Below are 21,837 nucleotides of genomic sequence, written 5' to 3'. Positions count from 1 at the left end.
AGCCTCTGGCAAGCTCAGAACGGGGTGGCATGCGACTGGTAACTTGAGAGCGACATGTTGGAGACTCATGGTGTAGGACAATGACTTTTCATTGGCAACAATATTAAATCAACCAACAATATAAAATATTAAAGCTGCAGTTGGCAAGTCTGACAGATTGAGGGGACTTGTTAAAATGTTAATGTCTACAACTCCCATGCCCCTCCCCCACTACCACCAAGCACCCTCTCATCAAGTTTGTGCTCGTCAGTGCGCACCAGACTGTGATTGACAGTCAGATCTCACACAGCCCTGCTCTGATTGGACCAGAAGAACCGGGAGCTGTGGATTTTTGCGAAACAAATAACAGGCTCTAGGTGGAGGTAGAAGTGTTTTTTCTAAAACCGGCTGATTTATGTTGTTCTGTCGGAGCATAGTGTCGGTTTCAGTGAATACAATCTTGCCAACTGCAGCTTTAAGAAGAGCTCTTTTATGAGTTAAATGGAAACAAAATTATTACTGGCCTTTATTTGTCCGAATCTGAGGCCCAGCTATAAATTATATATTTTTTCATATATAAGTCGCACCTGACTAAGTCGCAGGACCAGCTAAACTATGAAAAAAAGTGTGACTTATAGTCCGGAAAATACGGTAATAACACTTGGTTAGATTGTATTACTGTAGATAATCAGTTTTTTGAGTGCAGTTTTTGCAGTGCATGTCTACACTCTTTGTCGTGATTAATGCAAGATTTTTGGAATAATGCAATTAACACAATACATTCATATGCAGCATATTACATGTTATTGTTTGTCTTTGAGTCATTCACATTGTAGCAGAGTAAACCAAGTTTTCAGTCACCTGGGTATCAGCATCTTCTCTTGGACATAAGTCAGATATTGTGGGTGATCTTTCTTGGCCATGTACAAGCATTCCCCATGCAGACACAAGATCCTCAGACAGTTCAACATATTGTAGAGGATATCAGGTTCATCAAACTTGGCCATATCCTGTAGGGTGGGCACAAAAGATAACACACTGCAAAAAATAAAAGATCAAAAAATCTATTTGGTATTATTTTTAGAATGAAGAGACTTACCTAGCGCTCTCTCGAAAGATCATTATGACTTACAGTTTTTCTCAGTCGCATTGGTGCTTTTCTCAGATCAGAATGAAAATTCTCATAACTATTAGTTCAACCTCCAACATTTAGTCATTTGTGCATATCATAGTACCAATTTCTCCTTCCTCTGAACAAATTGCAAATGCTTTTGAACATGTATCAGTTGCTTTGTCATGTCAGTCAAAATGAACTATACTTATGGATGCTGAATAGTCGTTCCCAATAAAACTAATAGTCTTCATTTCATTGCTTGGGTCATTGCATACAAAATTGGTGAACTAGTTATCAAATTCTGTCACAATGCTGTAGAATTGCAAAGAGCATATACAGTAAAACTGTGAAACGTACATATTCAGTGTCTTGTACTCACTTACTCCCCTAACTACAGCAATTTGTAACTTTACTGTAGTTTTCAAATGGCTGTACAAGTACTGTATAGTGCTGTCACCGAGTTCTGACCTTTTTTTGCATGGGAAAACACTGAGAGCATAAACGGTCGTAATGAAAACATGACAAAGCCATTTGACTATCTTGTTCATAAACGATGGTGTCAAGACTTCTCATTTTGATGACACTGGCAATTTCATTGACATAAATACTTGCTTTTGAGGAATGGACTATCCATTTTGAGCAAGTGACATGCTTTTGCAGGTTATCCACTAGGATTTGCAGTTTGCACTTATTGTTTTGAGAAATGCACTAACTGCTGTGCAAATGTTAATAGTGATGTGAGAAAAGCACCAAAGCGACTGAGAAAAATTGTAATTAAAGAAGACTGACTCATTTTAAGGAGTCTTATCAAGAAAAATTTGTTCAATGCACTGGCAGCCAAGTTTTCAGGATGAGACTTCTTAAAATAAGTCAAACTCTTCTTAAGTCAAATGATTTAATGAGAAAGAGCTAGATAGATAGATAGATATATAGATAGATAGATAGATAGATAGATACTTTATTGAACCCCAAGGGGAAATTCAAGAAAGGGGAAAAAAGGAGATTATTCTTTTGAAATGTGTTTGTTGTCATGAGAAAATGCAAAAACATTAACAACAAGCGGTGTTGAGTGACAACCTGCAATATGGTATAGATGAGTTTAAGGGACACAGGAAGCTCCACGTACGAGAACTCCTTGCCAACATTTTTCTTCCAAGCTGATGAAAGGAGAAGGAAGAACATTAATACTGACACTACCCATCTTTTACAATACAACCTCAAATAACCAACATGAACTAATTACACAAAATCCATGACTATAATTACATGGTACATACTCCTAAATTGCCAAATAAACAATTCACTGGGATACATACAAGAGTCATTAGGTGAATTGCCTTGGTTGCCAGGATTCTCATTGTTTGTGTTGGCTCCTTCCTCTGGGCAGTTTTCCATCCTAAGGGGGCAATCTGGGCGGGGGAAAATTAAGCTATCCTCCAAGTTGTGGGTTACTTCCTGTCAGAAACAACAGACACTAAATTATAATTCAGTGTCACTGTCTGTACATAAACAGTTTTCAATTATTTCTTCAATATGTATCAGTAAGTATATAAGTATATATACTCTTTTGATCCCGTAAGGGAAATTTGGTCTCTGCATTTATCCCAATCTGTGAATTAGTGAAACACACTCAGCACAGTGAACACACAGTGAGGTGAAGCAAACACAAATCCCGGCGCAGTGAGCTGCCTGCAACAACAGCGGTGCTCGGGGAGCAGTGAGGGGTTAGGTGCCTTGCTCAAGGGCACTTCAGCCGTGCCTACTGGTCGGGGTTCGAACCGGCAACCCTCCGGTTACAAATCCGAAGCGCTAACCAGTAGGCCACGGCTGCCAACAATGAGCCATTTATGTCATAGGCCAACCCGGCTCTCCTAGATCCTGAGCCAGGTTTTCCCTGTCCTGCTACCTATCCCCCTACACTGGACACATGCCACGCCACCTGCTTCGACTTTGTGTTTTTCCTGCTGTCAGCGCACCTGTAGCTGATGAGTGAAATCAGCTGATTGAATCAGCCAAAGCATACACTGTAAAAATAAAATCTAACCAAGTGGTATTAATCCTATATTGAATCTATTTGGCATTGTTTTTAGAATTAATAGACTTACCTAGCACTCTCTCGAAAGATCATTTTGACTTAATTTAAGAAGACTTTGACTTTTTAAGGAGTATTATCAAGACAAATTTACTCATTGCACTGGCAGCCAAATTTGTTGTTTTCAGGATGAGAACTTCTTAAAAGAAGTCAAACTCTTCTTAAGTCAAATGATTTAACAAGAAAGCGCTAGGTAAGTCTCTTTATACTGAAAACAATACCAACTAGGTTTTTTGATCTTGATATAAGATTTATAACACTTGGTTAGATTTTATTAGATAAGCAGTTTTTGCAGTGTATAAGCTGTGCTTGTTTCAGCCATTTCATGTTTCTGCTCCTTGTAACACATTCATAGTATTTTTTGATATCATTGCCTGCCATAGTGTTATAACCTTGGACAGTTCATTTGACTACGGATTCTCTCACTGCCTATCTGCATGTGTGTACAACATCGGACTGTTTAATGGATTGCGGATTATCTCATCTCATCGATTAATAGGTAACAACCTATTAATTTTTACTTAATTTAAAGGAACCATATGTAAGATTGTGGCCAAAACTGGTACTGCAATCACTTTCAAATTACTGTAGAGCGGTGTATCCCCTTAACCTGACTAAGGGTCTGGCGAGAGTCAGGTTAGTATCCCCTCCCCCTCCCCCCTGACTCGAAGTTGCCAACCCGGATGCCAAAACACTACTGACTTTGTGATTAGTAGATAGGTAGAGGGTGGCGCATCAGGCCAAAACACAATATGGCATGACAAAACACAACATCAACATCAGTTGAGGGCTGCAACTTCACGTTTTAAATGGCAATATCCTGGCCAGACTACTGTTGTCAGTGATATATTTGAAATGAACATGATTTTTTAATGTCTAGTGACATATCAGGGCCATTTTATGATTAATTGAAATACATTTCTTACATATGGTTCCTTTAAGAAAACTTTGGGTCGTTACATGTGGCAGGCAGGAAATAAGTGAATCCGTACACTGAGATTTATACTGAGATAGACATAGATTTATACATATCAGTGAGTCTAACCACCAGGTGAATCTCCTCGTTTGGAGTGAGTCTCTTTAACAGTTCACAGCCCAGCTGGTAACAGAGAATGCTTGACTGGCACAGGCTGCATTCTAGGTCCTTCTCGTCCTTTTGGCAGGTGTGGGAGCCTCCCCAAGGTGCCTGTAAGATGTTGTTGATGATGCCCACAATGTCACTGCCCAGACTGCTCTCCAGGCCTAACATCACGCCATCGTCCTGGAGCTCCATCTACAGTACAAAAGATCTTCTTTCTTGAAATGCATTAAACTTAAATATTAGCATGTTCATGTTTGTCTATTGTTGTGTTTATATTTATGTTACAATTGTGTTTATATTTATGTTACAATTAGTTAATATGTTACTCTGTGGGTCTGTGTGTCTGATTGCTGATTGTGAGTGTGTGAGGAGCACAGAAGATGATAGAGAGTGTGTGTGTTAGAGAGAGAGAGAGAGAGAGAGAGAGAGAGAGAGAGAGAGAGAGTGAGTGAGAGAGAGAAAGCAAGCAAGCAAGAGGGCACCTGTTTAAGGATGAGGTCAAACATAAGGATGAAGCAGCCTAAATTCATGTCATCATCCTCACTGTCCAGGTCCAAAGCACAGTTGCCAGAGGCATGGCCCAGATTCCGGAAGGGGCTACAATGAAGAGGGCTTCGAAATGGACTTGGGAATGGACTAAATGTGCTTTGCTGCCCCCTGTGTCCTGGGTCTGACACTACACTCACCTGGTAGGACATATACATGCAACACACAAAATAAATATGTATTTCAGACCATCATTAACTTGTGCTCATCATGGATGATTAATCTAACTCAGGACTCAGGAGGATAATCCTCCTCCCACTGTATTCACTGCAAAAACTGCTTATCTAACAAAATCTAACCAAGTGTTATTAATCTTATATAAAGATAAAAAAAACTAGTTGGTATTGTTTTCAGTATAAAGAGACTTACCTAGCACTTTCTTGTGAAATCATTTGACTTAATTAAAAAAAAAAGACTTATTTTAAGACATCTCATCTTGAAAACAAGCAAATTTGTCTGCCAGTGCGTTAAGCAAATTTGTCCTAAAAACAAGCAATTTTGTCTGCCAGTACGTTGAGCAAATTTGTCTTGATAAGACTCCTTAAAATAAGTTAAAGTCTTCTTAAATTAAGTCAAAATGATCTTTTGAGAGGGCGCTAGGTAAGTCTTTTCATACTAAAAACAATACCAAATAGATTTTTTAATCTTAATATAAGATCAATAACACTTGGTTAGAATTCATTTTTTGCAGTGTTCAAAGTCTTATAACTATCTTTATTATTGCAAGTATGCCTGATCACTGTTATTATAATATATATATATATATATATATATATATATATATATATATATTGCTACTGGCAGTGGTTGGATGGCCAATGATGTAAAGACTATAACATGTCATAGCACTCATAAGTTCCTCTTTTGCCTTCAGTGTGTAACACACTGCAAAAGCTGCTTATCTAATAAAATCTAACCCAGTGTAATTAATCTCCTATCAAGATCAAAAAATCCGGTTGGTATTGTTTTCAGTATAAATACACTTTATCAAAAAATTATTTGACTTGATTTAAGATCTCATCCTGAAAACAGGAACATTTGTCTGCCAGTGTGTTGGGCAATTTTGTCAAGTCAAGTCAAGTTTATTTATATAGCGCATTTCATACACAGAGGTCATTCAATGTGCTTTACATAAACAAAACCAAACAATAATAACAAATAAAAGCATAGAAGGGCAATATAGTCAAAGAATATTTCAAAAGGTAAAGATCATAATAAAAAGAAAACATAAAACACAAGGTAAAACCGTTTAAAAATAAAGAATAATTAGTAAGCAAAAACAAAGGCAAAAGTAGTAAAAAAGTAATAAAAGACAAGGTAGAATAATTATCAAGGCAGATTCAGAATTTGTAACTCGGCGCAGTTAGCAGAAAGCATCTGAGAACAGTTTGGTCTTTAGTCTAGATTTAAAACTGGCTACAGTTGGGGCCTTTTTGATGTCATCCGAAAGTTGGTTCCAGAGCTGAGCCGCATAGCAGCTAAAAGCTGCTTCACCATGTTTAGTTCTAACAGTAGGTGTTACTAACAGGTTTTTCACCTGGGACCTGAGAGGACGAGAAGGTGTGTACTGCTGAAGCATGTCTGACAGGTATTTAGGTCCTGCTCCTTTTACTGATTTATAAACAAGCAATAGTGCTTTAAAGTCAATTCTGTGACTTACTGGAAGCCAGTGCAAGGACTTAAGAATTGGAGTAATGTGGTCAGTTCTTTTAGTTTTTGTTAGAATCCTAGCTGCTGCATTTTGTATCACCTAAAGCTGTTTAATAGTCTTTTTGTTGTCCTAAAAACAAGTAAATTTGGCTGCCAGTGTGTTGAGCGAATATTTCTTGATAAGACTCAAACTCTTATTAAAGGACCAGTATGTACACTGCAAAATATGAAATCTTACCAAGTGTTATTACTTTTATTATAAGATCAAAACATCTATTTGGTATTGTTTTTAGTATGAAAAGACTTACCTAGCGCTCTTTCGAAAGATCATTTTGACTTAATTTAACCCATTCGCGCCTGATGCTGCATGACACAACATTCTATCTCCCGCCTGTTGCTGCATAGCGCAACATTGAATCTCCCGCTGGTTGCTGCGTAGCGCAGCATGCTTTTTATTTCATGTTTCTAGGTGCTACAGAGGCTTAGATATTAAATTTTGGTAGACGTTGACAATGTTTTGTATTTTTTTCAGAAAACCCTCAGGAAATAAGGTTATTTAGTCTAGAATGCCATAGGATTCTATAGGCGTTTTTAGTAGGCATTTTAGGAGTAAATGGGAGACTGACTTATTTTAAGGAGTCTTATCAAGACAAATTTACTTAATGCACTGGCAGACAAATTTGCTTGTTTTCAGGATGAGATGTCTTAAAATAAGTCAAACTTTTCTTAAATTAAGTCAAATGATTTCACGAGGAAGCGCTAGGTTAGTCTCTTTATACTGAAAACAATATAAACTAGTTTTTTTTATCTTGATATTAGAGCCCGACCGATTTATCGGCGGGCCGATATTATCGGCCGATATTAGGCATTTTCCAAACTATCGGTATCGGCATTTATAATGGCCGATAAATGAATATTTTAAAAATAAAATAAAAACGGACGAAACACCCTTCAACCAGAGAATGCTTCAACCATGTCATGCATGTTGGCGTTGTATAGTTTGTCCCCCAGAGGGCACTCTACACCGTCCCTGCTGGCAACACTCGTGTATAAGGCGCCACACATCCTGCAACGTGCTGATCCAGCCAGAGTCGGGCAAGAGAGAACCAGTTATCCGCGAGTGAGATCATCAGTTAAGTGTGTTCATGGTGATTTGGTCACGAGACATACATTGCTTGAATAACAATTAAAAGAACATCCCCATCAGTTCTCTTAACTCAAATAAGCATGACAAAATTTGTGAAAACAATGTCCAGTTTTGCTGCTGTTAAATAAGCCGAGAGTGAAGCGGAATTAGCTAGTAATTATAGTGCATGAAAATGCACTATACTGTTCTTCCAAGTCTTCTTATTCTTACGATTATTAGAGTGCATGAAAATGCACTCTACTGTTATCCGAATTATTATAGTGCATGAAAATGCACTGTACTGTTCTTCCTAGGCTTCTTATTCTTAGCTTTATTATTCTTCTTCTAACGCAGATAATGCAGCTTCAACCGTTTAACGTAGAAACTTCATTCAAACTATGTTACGTAGGTCTTACTTAGGACATGTGGGCTTTGTATTTTTCATCTTTGTAACTTTTATACTTTTTAAACTATTTATTAAAAACTACTCAAAATTTCCCCATAGACTTAACGTTAGGCTGATGACATCACAATGGACTAATTAACTTGATTTGCACCTGTATCAACTTCCAGCTGCTCATCTAGGCCCCATCAAAGAATCAGTTCAACTGATTGCACCTGTATCAACTGCTTTCTGCTGAACTAGGCCAACTCTCTCTGTGTCTCTCCATTCTACAAGGATATAAGGCACATTTCATCCAACTTTCTATCCATTCATCCTCTTCAAACCATTCACTCATCCACCCATTAAACTATCCATCAACATCCATTAAACAATCTGCCTATCAACATCCATTCAACTTTCTGTCTATCAACATCCATTACACTATCTACATTTTTTAAACTATATACTCTGTCTCAGGCTTTAAGCATACAATATGGCTCTATTAAGACTGTCGTTAAGCAATTAGAATCCTAGGCCAGGTGCCCAGGCTATATTAAACCTCGTTCAGTCATTCCAACTATTAAACCTCATCTAGCTAGCAAATAATTTAACCTTTTACACTATCCACCTATTTAACTGTTCAGTCATTCCAACTATATTAAACCTTATCTACCTAGTTCAGTCATTCCAACTATATTAAATCTCATCTACCTAGCAAATAATTTAACTATTTAAACTATCCACCTATTTAACTGTCCAGTCATTCCAACTATATTAAACCTCGTCTACCTAGCAAATAATTTAACCTTTTAAACTATCCACCTATCTGTTCAGTCATTACAACTATATAAAACCTCATCTACCTAGTTCAGTCATTCCAACTATATTAAACCTCATCTACCTAGTTCAGTCATTTTTTGTCAATTAGCACATCATCTGTTTTAACAATATATTTCACACCATATGTTTTGCATTTTCATGCACTGGTAATTCCCTGGAATTGCGTTTTCTAGTTACGTTACGTTGTTACAGTGTAGTTGACTGTCTGTCCTTTTAACTTTTGACAATGTGACTGAAGATGTATTTCTTTAATAGCGTGACAGTTATAGCAGTGAGACGTATCATCTCTCCCCGGCCTGTTATTTTGAAAGCGTATGTTTTACAATTTGCAGTATGACGCTATCCATTGCTAAATTATGGCTCATCATAGACTAGCTAACCACAAAGCTAGCTAATGCCATGAATATCAGTGAAAGACCGCTAACGTTAACATTAATGAGCTTGGAAACCACAACGAACTTATTCTGCCTAAATAAAGTAATGATTACTGTATTTATAACTAGTATATCTGTAGTTACAGTCCCTGCATTGTAAAATGTAAGTTAGACATGCGAGGAGTGAACATTTAGACATAGAGAAAAAGTATCAAACGTAGCTTGTGCAAAACGTAGCTTGTGCATAAAAGTTAGGTTTTCTTTTACACGTGTGTGAAATCCAATGACGCCAAGTGTGCGTTTCAGACTGTCGTTCAGCCGCAGCATTAACGAGTTACATAATGGATTTAGATCACTAAGTAGTAGGTTTTAGAAGGCAGGCAGCAACTGATGATTGAAAATGGTTTGATGTAGCTTGATGGAAATAATTTTAAAAGTGCAGGTAAAGGGATAAGCAAGCTGACATTGTAATTATAAGGTAGCTTAAGGCAATAGGGACTAATTATTACACACGCACACTCAAACATTTAGGAGTGACCTTTATCTTGTTTAATGATAATACAAATGATGATGATAGTAATAATGTCATCATTATTTTTTGTAATTATTAAGTCTTAGTTCAAAGTTATATTTATGAAGCTTACCAAGTCTTGTAATACTGGTAACTTTGATTTGGTTGTTGTTGTTATTGTGTTTTTGTTCATATCAAGTTTCATATCTTAAGTTTCTATTTTTATACATTTTATTTATCAGAACTTTAATATATTTCGATGTTCCTCTGTTCCACTGTGACAATATTATTTTAAAATAAACAAGTTTGTTTTTAAAATGCATTATCATATTATTTTAGTCAATACTCATAAATAACTACAAATAACTAATGTTAGGGAAATCTGTTAATGTTTTGTTGCGCGTTTCTGAAAAAAAAAAATATATATATCGGCCGATATATCGGAATATCGGATTAAATCAACAAATATTTGTATCGGTATCGGCCTTCAAAATCCTTTATCGGTCGGGCTCTACTTGATATAAGATTAATAATCTTGGTTAGATTTTATTAGATAAGCAGTTTTTGCAGTGTAGGAAATAATGGAAAATAAATTGTAACCATTCCAAAAATTATCACTATATGTCGTCAGAGAGTAAGGAAACACGATGAATTGAAGTAATGGCTTATTTGACAACATTACTATAACCTGTAAAACTGTAAAAGCATTACTAAAAACTGTAAAAAAAAAATGTAAAAACATTACTATAACCTGTAAAACCTGTAAAAGTGTTTTGATTTTGGCCTACAGAATGTTCGGTAACAATCCTACAAATCGCTCCTTTAAATGAAGTCAAAATGAGAGAGAGCGCTAGGTAAGTCTCTTCATACTTAAAACAATACCAAAAATGAATAGAAGATTAATAACACTTGGTTAGATTTTATTTTTTGCCGTGTACATCCTGTTTGGCAGCTTCGCGGCTTGATTGACTGTGACGGGCGAACACTTTCAAAAATCAAAATTCCTTACAGGAACTTTTGTGACGAATGGTCTGAAGATCATGTACATCAACTTTTGTGAAGATCGAATAAAATGTGTGACCTCTGAAAGGTTTCGCTTGCACTAAAATCCAATATGTGGGTAAATCCAATATTACAGAATGTCATAGGGCGTGTTAAACTTGGCTTGATCCAAGAATTCCAACAGTATCATTTTTGAAAATCCGGTATATGCGTGAAATGTTATGTGCATTAACAAAATGTCCAATATGCCAAAACACCTTGGCTAAGTGAACCCTAGGGGTGAAAGGGCACCAAATGTATTGTGCATCCTTGCAATGGAGTAACGAGTCCATGTACCAAGTTTGGTTCCAATACGTGAAAGGGTTGCTGGCATATGTCCCTACTTCCTGTTTGGCAGCTTTACAGTCAATTTCGATTGGATGTTGCAGGCGAATGCTCCTAGTAATCAAAAATTGGAATCGATTTTTTTGGTCAGAGGGAAGAGTGGCACCTACTGGCCAACAACCAACACCACTTCCAGCAGCAACCTAGTTTTCCAAGGAGGTCTCCCATCAAGCCCACACCTGCTTTGCTTCAGTAATTCAGCAAAGACAGGGTATCTGTTGGTTTGGCTGCTACCAACCTGACCGCCAAAACTCTGCTCCATTCAAATATGAATAAAATTAATAATAAAAAAATGTATCGCCATGTTACGGTTGGTTCTTGATTATGTCTATTTTGTTAATAAAACCTTCAGTGTAATGAACAAAACATAGATGTACTTGAACCTCATTAAAAATATATGTTTTAATCTATTTAAAATATATTTCTATGATCTGTATTGGACAACAAAAAAGTAACCTTTGCAAGCTTTAACCCAATAATTTTCAGTGTCCCGCCGGCGGGACGGTTACCCCCCTCCCCCACCTCCCCCCAACATTCTAAATCAATTGTATGCACCATATTGCTATTTATTATACGGCTCTTCACAATGCTAGTAGAACGCTCCATTGACTTGAATGGGATTTCCCAACATTCTACGGTAAAATAAATTCATGTAATTACCGCTGCAAAAATATAATTACCGCTGTCAATGGCAACGGGTTTTGTGCTGCTGATCATATCACTCCGCAAGTATTCTGGTCACTTCTTGCATTGGAACTTCATTCAAAAGTGAAAGCAGACAGTTGATTAGCTGTGTTCTAAAGAATGTTTGAAGTTCAGCGCAGGGCTCGAATTACGTGGGAGCCAGAGGGAGCCGAGCTCCCATAGAGTGAGGACTGGCTCCCATGAAAGCAACAAAGTCAAAAACCTGAGGGGGTCTCTCATATCTGAATATCTGTATCTGAATATCTGTAATTTAACCTTAAACAACCGCTCATTTGTTTGATACGTGCTGAAAAGCAGTGTTGTGCGTGAACGAGTTCAAAAGAACGCGTTCATTGAACACGCTCATTTTTTCTTGAACGTTGAACTGAACGCAACACATTTTTTAATAAAGAACTTGAACGTGAATTAGTTCACATTATGTGTCATGAACGGCAGACATCACTGTAAATGAACGTTGGAATTTGTTTTCCATTGAAAACTGAGTGACATCTGCTTTCTCTTTTGAAACACAACGAGAGAAAGTTCCTCCCTCCTGTATTCTTGCTGGTGCCGCTTAAATCATGTATCACCAGACAGAAATGGTTTTGACATTGTGTGCGCAATGCATTGCGGGCAACGTAGTGTCCGGCTGAGAATAGTTGAATAGCATACTGGCTTCCGCACAACGTTACCCGTGAAATTGCAGCAGAGCGGGGTAGGCATAGCAACGCCGCGTAGCAGGCAACGACGAGAGCGCGGAGGGCTGGAGGAGCGAGAGAGAGAGAGACAGACCAATGACGAGAGTGAGAGAAAGCGCTGCAATTTAAAAAAAATGGCTAGTGGAAGTGATTGCACGGAGACTGGTCTACCTTGTCTGTACTGCTGCAAGTTTCATCACCTGGTAAGAAACCCACAATTGCAGTGTCATGAGCAAATGTCTACAATGAGCAGCTTCAAAGAACGTAGCCTATAGTGATTTCTAGCTCGTAGTGTGAGAAAAAGTATTTATTTGAATATCTCACGAAAAAAGTAAAATGAACTGAACTTTGAACTAGTTCAGAATTAAAATTGTGAACTTTGAACGTGAACTGTTCACTTTGAGCATGTATGAACTGAACTTGAGCTAGTTCAGAAAAGCTGTGAACTGGCACAACACTGCTGAAAAGTCCTGTTTGCTGCTGAACTTGCGCTTCACCTCTTCTATGTTGATTGACAAAGCCATAAATTATGGCCCATAATGCAGCCTACAATGATTGTGTTGTCTGATGATCTGTAGCTATCCTCTGCCATTCAGAGTTCCGGAAAGTTTCCAGATATTTTGAAACACCTGTTAGCAATCTCTGATGTCGGAATATTCAATGGCTACCCGACAATATCTCAGTGCAAACTCCAAAATTGTTCGTCTATTAATTTTCCACATTAGCCTAACACATTAGCCTAATACTACAACCTAGTTTGGCTGGCTTTATTCATTTCTGCCAGTTAGTGCTTTTCCCCCTGTGTATAAGTTACACTACATGCATTATTGTGTTTGACAGTGAGGATAGCCTATCTGAGACGGTGGTCTGGTTTAAATGAGTTACGTTGTGAAATTGAGAATGGCACAGACTTCGTTTAGTCTATTTCTTTGTATTGTGAAATTGAAATGAGATATTACAATCAATAATATGTTAAAAATGCATTAAAAGTAATCAATTTCTATGAAAAATCTATGTCTGTTGTGTGCGTGTGTCAAGGTAAAGCCTAGGCCTACCGTGCGCATATACTGTACTGCGCAAAAGCGCCACTTGCGCCTATAGGCTATTTCATTGTATCGCCTTGTTAGGCTATGCGCGGGGTGTGGCAACTTTTTATGAGATAGAGAGAGACCCCCTTAAAGACAAAAAGATAATTCGAGCCCTGGTTCAGCGTGTGTTGCGAACTATTTGTTTCTCAGCAAAAGCCACGACGAAACGGTAACAAATAAGTGTAAAGAGACATATCGTGGAGTTTATTTTTTCGTTTTGGCAAGTAGCCGTATAATAAGCGGGATAATGTATAGAACGCCGGTCATTATGGGAAAATAAGTCCCTTCAGGGCGGAACAAGTCCGGTTCGCCCTGTCGGGACTTATTTTCCCAATAATGACCGGCGTTCTATACATTATCCCTTACGTATTGCAATGTTATACACCATTTCAAAGCTTTGACTCTTTGGAATCCAAAAATGACAACTTTTTTCATGTACAATCTGTATGATTTACATTCTCAGATTAATGTTATTATGTCTCAATTAAATTTGATCCAAAATGCCCCCCTCCTCCGCTTTTGGTGCTACCCTGACTTCTGGCTGCAGTGTAGCTGCAGCACAATAAGTAGATGCAACATATTGGGTACTGAAATATTCACAAAAATTGAATATTCATGTTGTATTATCCAATATTATTTGTACAGATGTATAGTCTATCTCAGTGTTTCCCAAAGTCTGGGTCGCGACCCACGGGTGGGTCGCAGGAGATTTTATTTGGGTCGCCAGCACAATTTATGTTGTGTTATAGGCCTAACTGATACCATTTGTCATTTGATACCAGGAAAGCTAACAGTTTTCTATAAGGATGTAGATTGTTAACTACCACAGTCACGGTTTTGTCATAAAAGCTCATGAAACTGGCGCATGAAACTGGGGGACGAACGCATCGCAGAGGGGGTGCCAGCATGGATATCTACCTCTCAAAATGAAACAGTTCTGTGGGGCGCCTGCCATGTACCTCGTAGTTGCAAACTGCAAGGGACATGCATCCGCCTATTTGCACGAGCATTAATAGATACCAGCTCCTCAACTTTAAAATCTAGTGACCGTGCTGTCAACTAAAGCAGACATCCATAGACCGGACATAAGGCCATTCAATTTGCATACAGTTTCGATTGCAGATGCAATCTTTAAAGTTAATAACAACCTCCTCACATTCTTATTTCTGATTTAAAATGCACAACAGTGCATTATAGTGTACAATTTAAATGGGCATTTTAAACACTATTCCTCTCGTTTTCTACCTCGCTAACTCCAAAGTAAAGGCGCATTCTTCCGGCTATTGCGCAAACGCCTCTTGTTCTGATAACGACTATACAATATAATATAATACAACAATACAATATAACGACTTGAGTTATTTGCTGTTTACATTGGAATTGACGTCCACAGTGTTATGGACCCATTTGTCTGCAACGCAACGTAGCCTACAACATTTTTTTTAGAAATAAAGGAACAGCTTACTATGCTGACGAATGACGACTGCGCAACATGTGAGATTTTCCCCTACTCTCGGATGCGCATTAAAACGTATCTTTTCAGTAGTCATTTCCAACTTTTCACGCTGAAATTAGTAAGAATGACAATTTCTAGTTATTTGTTTAGTTAATTGCTTTATTTAATAGCAGACCTTTATTATTTTGTTATATTTTCAACAGTTTTTAGTCGTGGACACCTGGGGGCAGTATTAAGAAAAAAGGGGGAATACATAATTAGGTTCTGCTTTTTTGCTTATGTGGAATAAACTTTCCTTTCTCTGTCTCTCCTTGTCCCACACACTCTCCGTCTCCACCTTACCATTTCTAATGAACCTCCACGGTGCGTGCCCCCACCACCACCACCCATGTTATGCTACGTCATTTTTGTAGAGCCAATAAGGCTGTGCATACATTTATGGACGTAGGCACGCTTCAATTAAACTGAAATACACATTTTGCGCATCATGTACAAAAATCCGGGACATTCAGTGTCCAGGATTTTTATTTTCCTGGACAGACCATGAAAATCCTGGACAATCAGGAAAATCCTGGACAGGTGGCAACCCTGGGGTAGATTTGAAGTGAAATGGGTCGCGATGGTCTATCATTTTTAAAAAGTGGGTCGCCAGAAAAAAAGTTTGGGAAACACTGGTCTATCTTATACACACTCATTGAAACAACAAAGTAAATGCAAAAATAGAGACTTTTTTGTAATTATTCCATATTTTGTGTAGTCAGTCTATATCAGAACATCTGACATACAATCTAAATAGTCCACAGGAAACCTCAAAGTGTTACCTTTCATTTGAGACCAGGATTATGCTTCTACACAAAGGGGTTCATGTGCAGTAAGCATTTGATTGTCAGTATGCATTTTGGATAACAAAAAGTCCTATGGGGAGTATCCATAGGCATTTTACAAAACGCATGGGCATACCTTGGCAAATAATAGTCTAAAGCACTCATATTTTCATATTTTCATTCTATATTGATCTACTTTTTGCACACAGCTTCACAAGACCTGGTGCTAGGGCTCAGTTGTGTTTCTAAGGGATATAAAGTGACCTAGAGCAGGGGTTCCCAAATTTTTCCACGACAAGGCCCCCCAAATACCACTAGGTTCTGGACAAGGACCCCCTTGATGTGTTATTAAACCCATTGACAATACTACGGCAAATGTAAAAATACATTAAGCTAATCCTAATAATTATTTTAGCCACAAGTACTTCGCTATGGAACATACAGTGTGTAAAAATTGTATTTGGGGCTTTCTGCTATATGAGAGCTATCAATCTACCATTATTCCCAGTCATTATCATGGGAAATATAATGTACCTCATAGTAATAGGTATATTTAAAAAAAAATTTAGATGTATTTATTTTAGGGCTGTCAATCGATTAAAAAAAGTAATCTAATTAATTACATACTCTGTGATTAATTAATCTAAATTAATCGCATATATATTTTTGCTGTGAAAGTATTCAAATGAATAATTCAATAATCAGCATTAGTGACATTAAAGTTCAAAAACTCTTTTATTATTATTTTCACTGTTCAAATAATGGCCATAATAATCTATGATATGACCTAATATGCTGAGGAAATAAATTCAAAAGTGCTTCACATACAAGACATTTCAGGCCACAGATATAACCTAGTAGTGCTGGGCGGTATGACCAAAAATGTATATCACGGTATTTTTCAAAATTCTTACGGTTTCACGGTATATGACGGTATTTTTTTTTCCATGCATAATCAGATGTTCACAGCATTTTCTACAGGTTGAGAGAGTAATTTCTGCAGTACATTGACTAAGGATGGTCTATTTTACTGTCATGATGTAGAATAACTCCACATTGGTGGTAGGCTAATGCAGTTTTGCATGGCCCCAGAAAATGATGCTGTTTACAAAGAGCCACTCATGATTCTAATGAAGAATCTAATCAGAATGCAAAGACAATTGCAGTCAAAATACAGAACTTTTACTGTGCAAATTTCACAAGTACATCTTGTATAGAACCAATACAAAAAGTAGTGCAACTTGCAATAATTATACTTTTTTGAAAATGATACAATTTAAAATAAAAGCTCTCTGTTAATATGCTTACTCTGTCAAATAGGCCTATCAGAAATGTATTGTTATTGTGTGGTTTACATGACGTTAGTGGTAGGCTAACGTTAACTTCATGTGGATGTGGATGTCTTGTTAGCCTGCCATGAGCTTCGGTTCGGTTCGTTAGGCAAAACATTAACAAAAAAGTTCGTTTTGGTGCACTGATGACAGTCAGGATCATTTCTAACTAGCCAGCTAGTATTGCTCAGTGCATGTCTATAACATGCTTTACTTGCTAGGTACCTGGATAATTTCAGCGAATATTCTTAAGGTGAGATGAATGATAAGATCATTAAACTTCACTGTGTTCGGTGGGTTGCTAACTAACGACATCACCTACTACTAGCCAGCTAGTAACAGCTGTTTAACAATCTCAATAGAATTTTCGTGACTGTAGGCTAAATCCTTTTCAATGCAGTATCCCTTAACGTTTTTCCTTAACTAAAGAAACAATTTAAGGTATTATTAAGGGTCATACTTCAGGGGAAAAACTTAAAGTGTTTTGTGTTTACCCTCACAGTGACACCATGCGTGCGTGTGAAAAAAGTCCCGTCTGAAACACTGTCGCGCAGCGCAGCGTTCCAAATGTTGTGTAGCCTAATCAAATACACCGGTATGGCGGTATTAGGCCTGTCACGATAACAAATTTTGCTGGACGATAAATTGTCTCAGAAATTATTGCGATAAGCGATAATATTGTCGTTCTGAGAATTTTCCTCGGGAAGAGGAAGACGGCCCACTTGTTGTGTTTTTTTTTCCCCAACTGGGAAAACTGCAGCGGATGATTGTGTTTTAGATCGATCCATATGCATGTTTGTTGTGTTGCCGCTTTTAATTGCGACTGTTTTCCAACAAATGCGACACACCGACTCGCACGCGTTCAGTGGTTCACCACGGGCATTCGGTTTAAATCCGAAATGCTCCCACACTGCAGCTGTCGCGTTTGGCTTAGAAACAATTCCATCTTTTTTGTCTTTATTAGGCGTAGCCTACTGGAACTCGCAACTAGCTTTCTCTCTGCCTAGTGCCTACCGGTATACTTCTCACGCGGCTTTTTAGCTGCACTCTGTGGTAGGATACGCCAGTAGTCCCGCCTCCCCACACACCATGCGACTGACAAGTGACTGACATGAGGGTTCACTCATCGTTACTCTAAGGACCCGAGAGAGGGAGAGAGAGAGACGAGGAAAACAAACAAGCAAATGGCATTTATCGCGGCCAGAAAAATTATCGAGCTAATTTTAATTATCATGCGATTAATTGATTTATTGAATATCGCGACAGGCCTAGGCGGTATATTAAAAATTCATATCATAACGAAAATATACACCGGTATACGGTGTGAACCGGTATACCGCCCAGCACTATAACCTAGGGGACACAATGAAAATAAATTAACACTTGCAGACATTGCAAAGGACTTTATTTTCAACACTTTATTTTTATCAACACCATCAGGCCGTTTTTTAAAAGTAAATGTTCCAATCAATGATCTAGGCAGCACGTTTTCTTCTCTCCCCTTCATTTTACAGTCTAATTTTTACTGACTAGAACGGCTCGGGGTCAAAGGTCATATGGAATCGATTAATCTGCACTAATTTTTTTAATCAGTTATTTTTTCTCAAATTAATTAATCGAAATTAATCAGTTATTTTGACGGCCCTAATTTATTTGTTGCTTTTATTTTTCCTTCCAACTTGCTGAGGCCCCCCTGGCACCCCCTCGCGGCCCCGGCCCCCACTTTGAAAACCACTGACCTAGAGGGCTGAAATGTGGTCAGTTCAGAGATGCTTGTAATCCGGCAGAAAGAAAAAACTATATTCTAGCCTCTGTAACTCTTTGTCAGTACATCACACAGTTATTTTGACTGTTTCCTACGAAAACTACAGGTTCTCAGCTTTCTATAGAGGTCCAGCATTTGATGGTTGACCCCAAAAGAGGTGGGAACAATGCCCTTGTAATTAGGCACAGTGCAATTTCAGGCAAAAACTTGAAATCTTTACTGAGATCATTGTGGTACCTTGGTGGTCACCATGTTGGTTTTGTCTGAGAAGAGAAGTTAAGGGATACTACTTACCCGCCGAACCTTGTTTTCTGAAAGATCATTTGTATGCGCCTTCCTTTGATTGGTTAGCTCCTTCAAGGAGTTCACACCATCAGAGAACATGCCTGTCAGTAACTGCAGGGGCACCACAATGTCCAGCTCAGATAGAACCTGCACATACATACACATGTCCACACACCCAGTGTGTTTATTGCTGGTCTGCAGCGAAACTAACTAATTTATGTCAAACAGTTTATCAGGAAAAGACATCATGTGTGATGTTTGGATGGTAGAGTAAGTTTTTAAACCACACAAACTAGTGCATACTTGGCTGTCAACATTGAGCTTTGAAAATATGGGACAATTTCTGGGGTCCTAACCAAAAAGGTTTCAAAATAATTTAATATTGGCCTTTTGTTGCTATCCCTCTGTTAACAGCAAGAATTCAAACATTATTATCATCATCATTATTATTGCTAGCATGCCTCCCAGTCCAAGATATTGCAAATTCTCAGGTTAGTACAATTTATCTATAGCACTATATAAAGACAAGAGCAGGTAGCATAGAGTGAAAAGGAACCGAAACAAGATATTAATTTAAATAGTGTATGGAATAGGGAAAACACAGGAGAAAAAATTTATAGGTGTACAGAAGTATCGACAGGTTCAAGCCTGGACAACACAGATTACAATAGCTTGCCAAAATTGTTCAACTAATACATTAAGACATTATGTATATTGTACTATGTGCATTGCAAATGGATGTGTGTCAGTCAGAAGGGAATCAAACACTTCACACCAAGTTATCAAAGTAACCAAACCAATGTGTGTTACCAAGTTACCAAAACCAATACTTGTTCATCTATAAGGAACTGCCCATGTTGTGAATACCCCAACCCAAGTTACAAAGTTAACAATGAATTTCGATTTGGTATTTTCTTCAGCATTTGTCTATCCAAAGAAAATGATAAAGTGTGTACTCACATGTAGCCATAGTAGAGCCTGTTCTTGTACAGATGCTGGATAACCAGTGAATCTGCAACTAATGAAGCCAAACATTTCCTCCATGGAGAATGGCAGGGGACACAACTCTGTATCAAACATCTTACTAGAAAATGACAGAAATTAAGGTGGTCTTAATAAGAACATTCATGTTTTTCACACTAGTACCAAGATAAGAAACTGAAATACATTCAGACAGGAACCTTTGCACTGTGTCTCAATTAAAGGAGAATTCCGGTGTGATATTGAGCTTAAGTGTATTGAAACATGATACCGAGTGTGAACGTATGTCTATGGTAGACTTCCAAGGGCCCTGACATTTAAAACGAGACATTGAGAACTTTGAAAAAGCACTGGTAGTTTACTTACAAGACGATTTATACAGACAGTATCTTCACGAAGTTTAGCGTTTGCAGCCATCTTTAATTTAGTCACGATAAGTCGAGCGACGAGTAAAAATGAACAGGTATGATAAGGGATCAGATTCCAAAAATAATTCAGTGGAAATGCATGGATTCCAGTTTCTTCCAGTAGCAGCAACTGGAATCCATGCATTTCCACTGAATTATTTTTGGAATCTGGCTATGAGACATACGTTCACACTCGGTATCATGTTTCAATACACTTTAGGTCAATATCACACCGGAATTCTCCTTTAAGGGGCTTCATCCTTCTGGAACCACAGTACAGGCTATACCAGTTTATTAACATGTGGCTTTCTGTGACTACAAAAGTAAGACGGGGACAAACAATATGGCCAGGGAAATAATAAGACGGCTGAATTTCTTAGCTGCATTTGACATGTGACATTGGGTTGATGTGGGTTGACATTGATATGTTTACATCATTTGTTTCCACTTCCGCTTCAAATGTTGCCATGTGAACACAAAATAAACTGAAACGAACCCAGGGAACAATAAACACATGAATATTGATTGAACCCGAGATTCAGAACAAAATAGGTATGAAGGCATCCTACATCTCTCTAAATCTCTAGGCATCCTACATCTCTCTAAATCACAAATAGCTACTTTTGTCTGTAAGCCCTGTCCTTTAATGATGATGGGTGGCGGAACTGAAAAAAAAAAAAAAGAAATTGCAAGTAAATGGTAAATGGACTTTTTATCCATGTATCCAGTGCTTTCTTACTCAATAGCACAAAAGCATTTCACAAGTCAATGTCTCACATTCACCCATTTGCTGAGACTACCATGAAGGTGGCAACCTGCACTTCTGGAGCAGTTTCTTGCTCAAAGATATTTCAACAAGGTCAGGAGGAATATATGAGAGATAGATCGCTACAATTGGATCAATTCCGGAGTCTGCCATTGCAAATCCATGTCACTTCAAATAACAATGTCTGCTAAACTTTCAACTTTAACTTTAAACTTTTTAACTTTAATTCTGGCTACTCATTTACATTTCACCCAAGATCATCCAATATCTAGAGTGTATGTGTGTATGTTTGTGTGTGTGTGTGTACCGTATTTTCTGGAATATAAGTCACACTTTTCTTCATAGTTTGGCTGGTTTTTCATAGTTTTTTATAGTTTGGCGACTTATATCAAAATCTACATAATTTAACATATTGTTAAATGTTAATTCCTGCTGACTTACTCTGCATGAACCAAGGTAACATTAACG

The 21,837-nt window shown here is 37.8% G+C and overlaps 1 protein-coding gene across 1 annotated transcript in view; it reads right to left on the bottom strand.

The window, feature by feature from the left end:
- Window positions 1–21,837, bottom strand: part of unc79 (unc-79 homolog, NALCN channel complex subunit) — a 354,164-nt gene that overhangs the window by 168,275 nt on the left and 164,052 nt on the right. Inside the window, exons 16-22 of the mRNA XM_076275011.1 lie at window positions 20,176–20,299; window positions 19,225–19,362; window positions 4,749–4,952; window positions 4,231–4,458; window positions 2,410–2,548; window positions 2,171–2,250; window positions 841–989 (exon numbers count right to left, since the gene is read on the bottom strand). Coding sequence (XP_076131126.1) covers window positions 841–989; window positions 2,171–2,250; window positions 2,410–2,548; window positions 4,231–4,458; window positions 4,749–4,952; window positions 19,225–19,362; window positions 20,176–20,299 — 1,062 coding nt within the window. The remainder of the gene's footprint in view (window positions 1–840; window positions 990–2,170; window positions 2,251–2,409; window positions 2,549–4,230; window positions 4,459–4,748; window positions 4,953–19,224; window positions 19,363–20,175; window positions 20,300–21,837) is intronic.

The sequence above is a fragment of the Alosa pseudoharengus genome, unplaced genomic scaffold (assembly GCF_046254945.1).
Source record: "Alosa pseudoharengus isolate Yale_2024_CS ecotype anadromous, Long Island Sound unplaced genomic scaffold, YU_APseudo_1.1 YU_APseudo_1.1_scf_8, whole genome shotgun sequence".
Classification (NCBI taxonomy): Eukaryota; Metazoa; Chordata; class Actinopteri; order Clupeiformes; family Clupeidae; genus Alosa; species Alosa pseudoharengus.
This window is presented reverse-complemented; position numbering and strand designations above follow the sequence as displayed.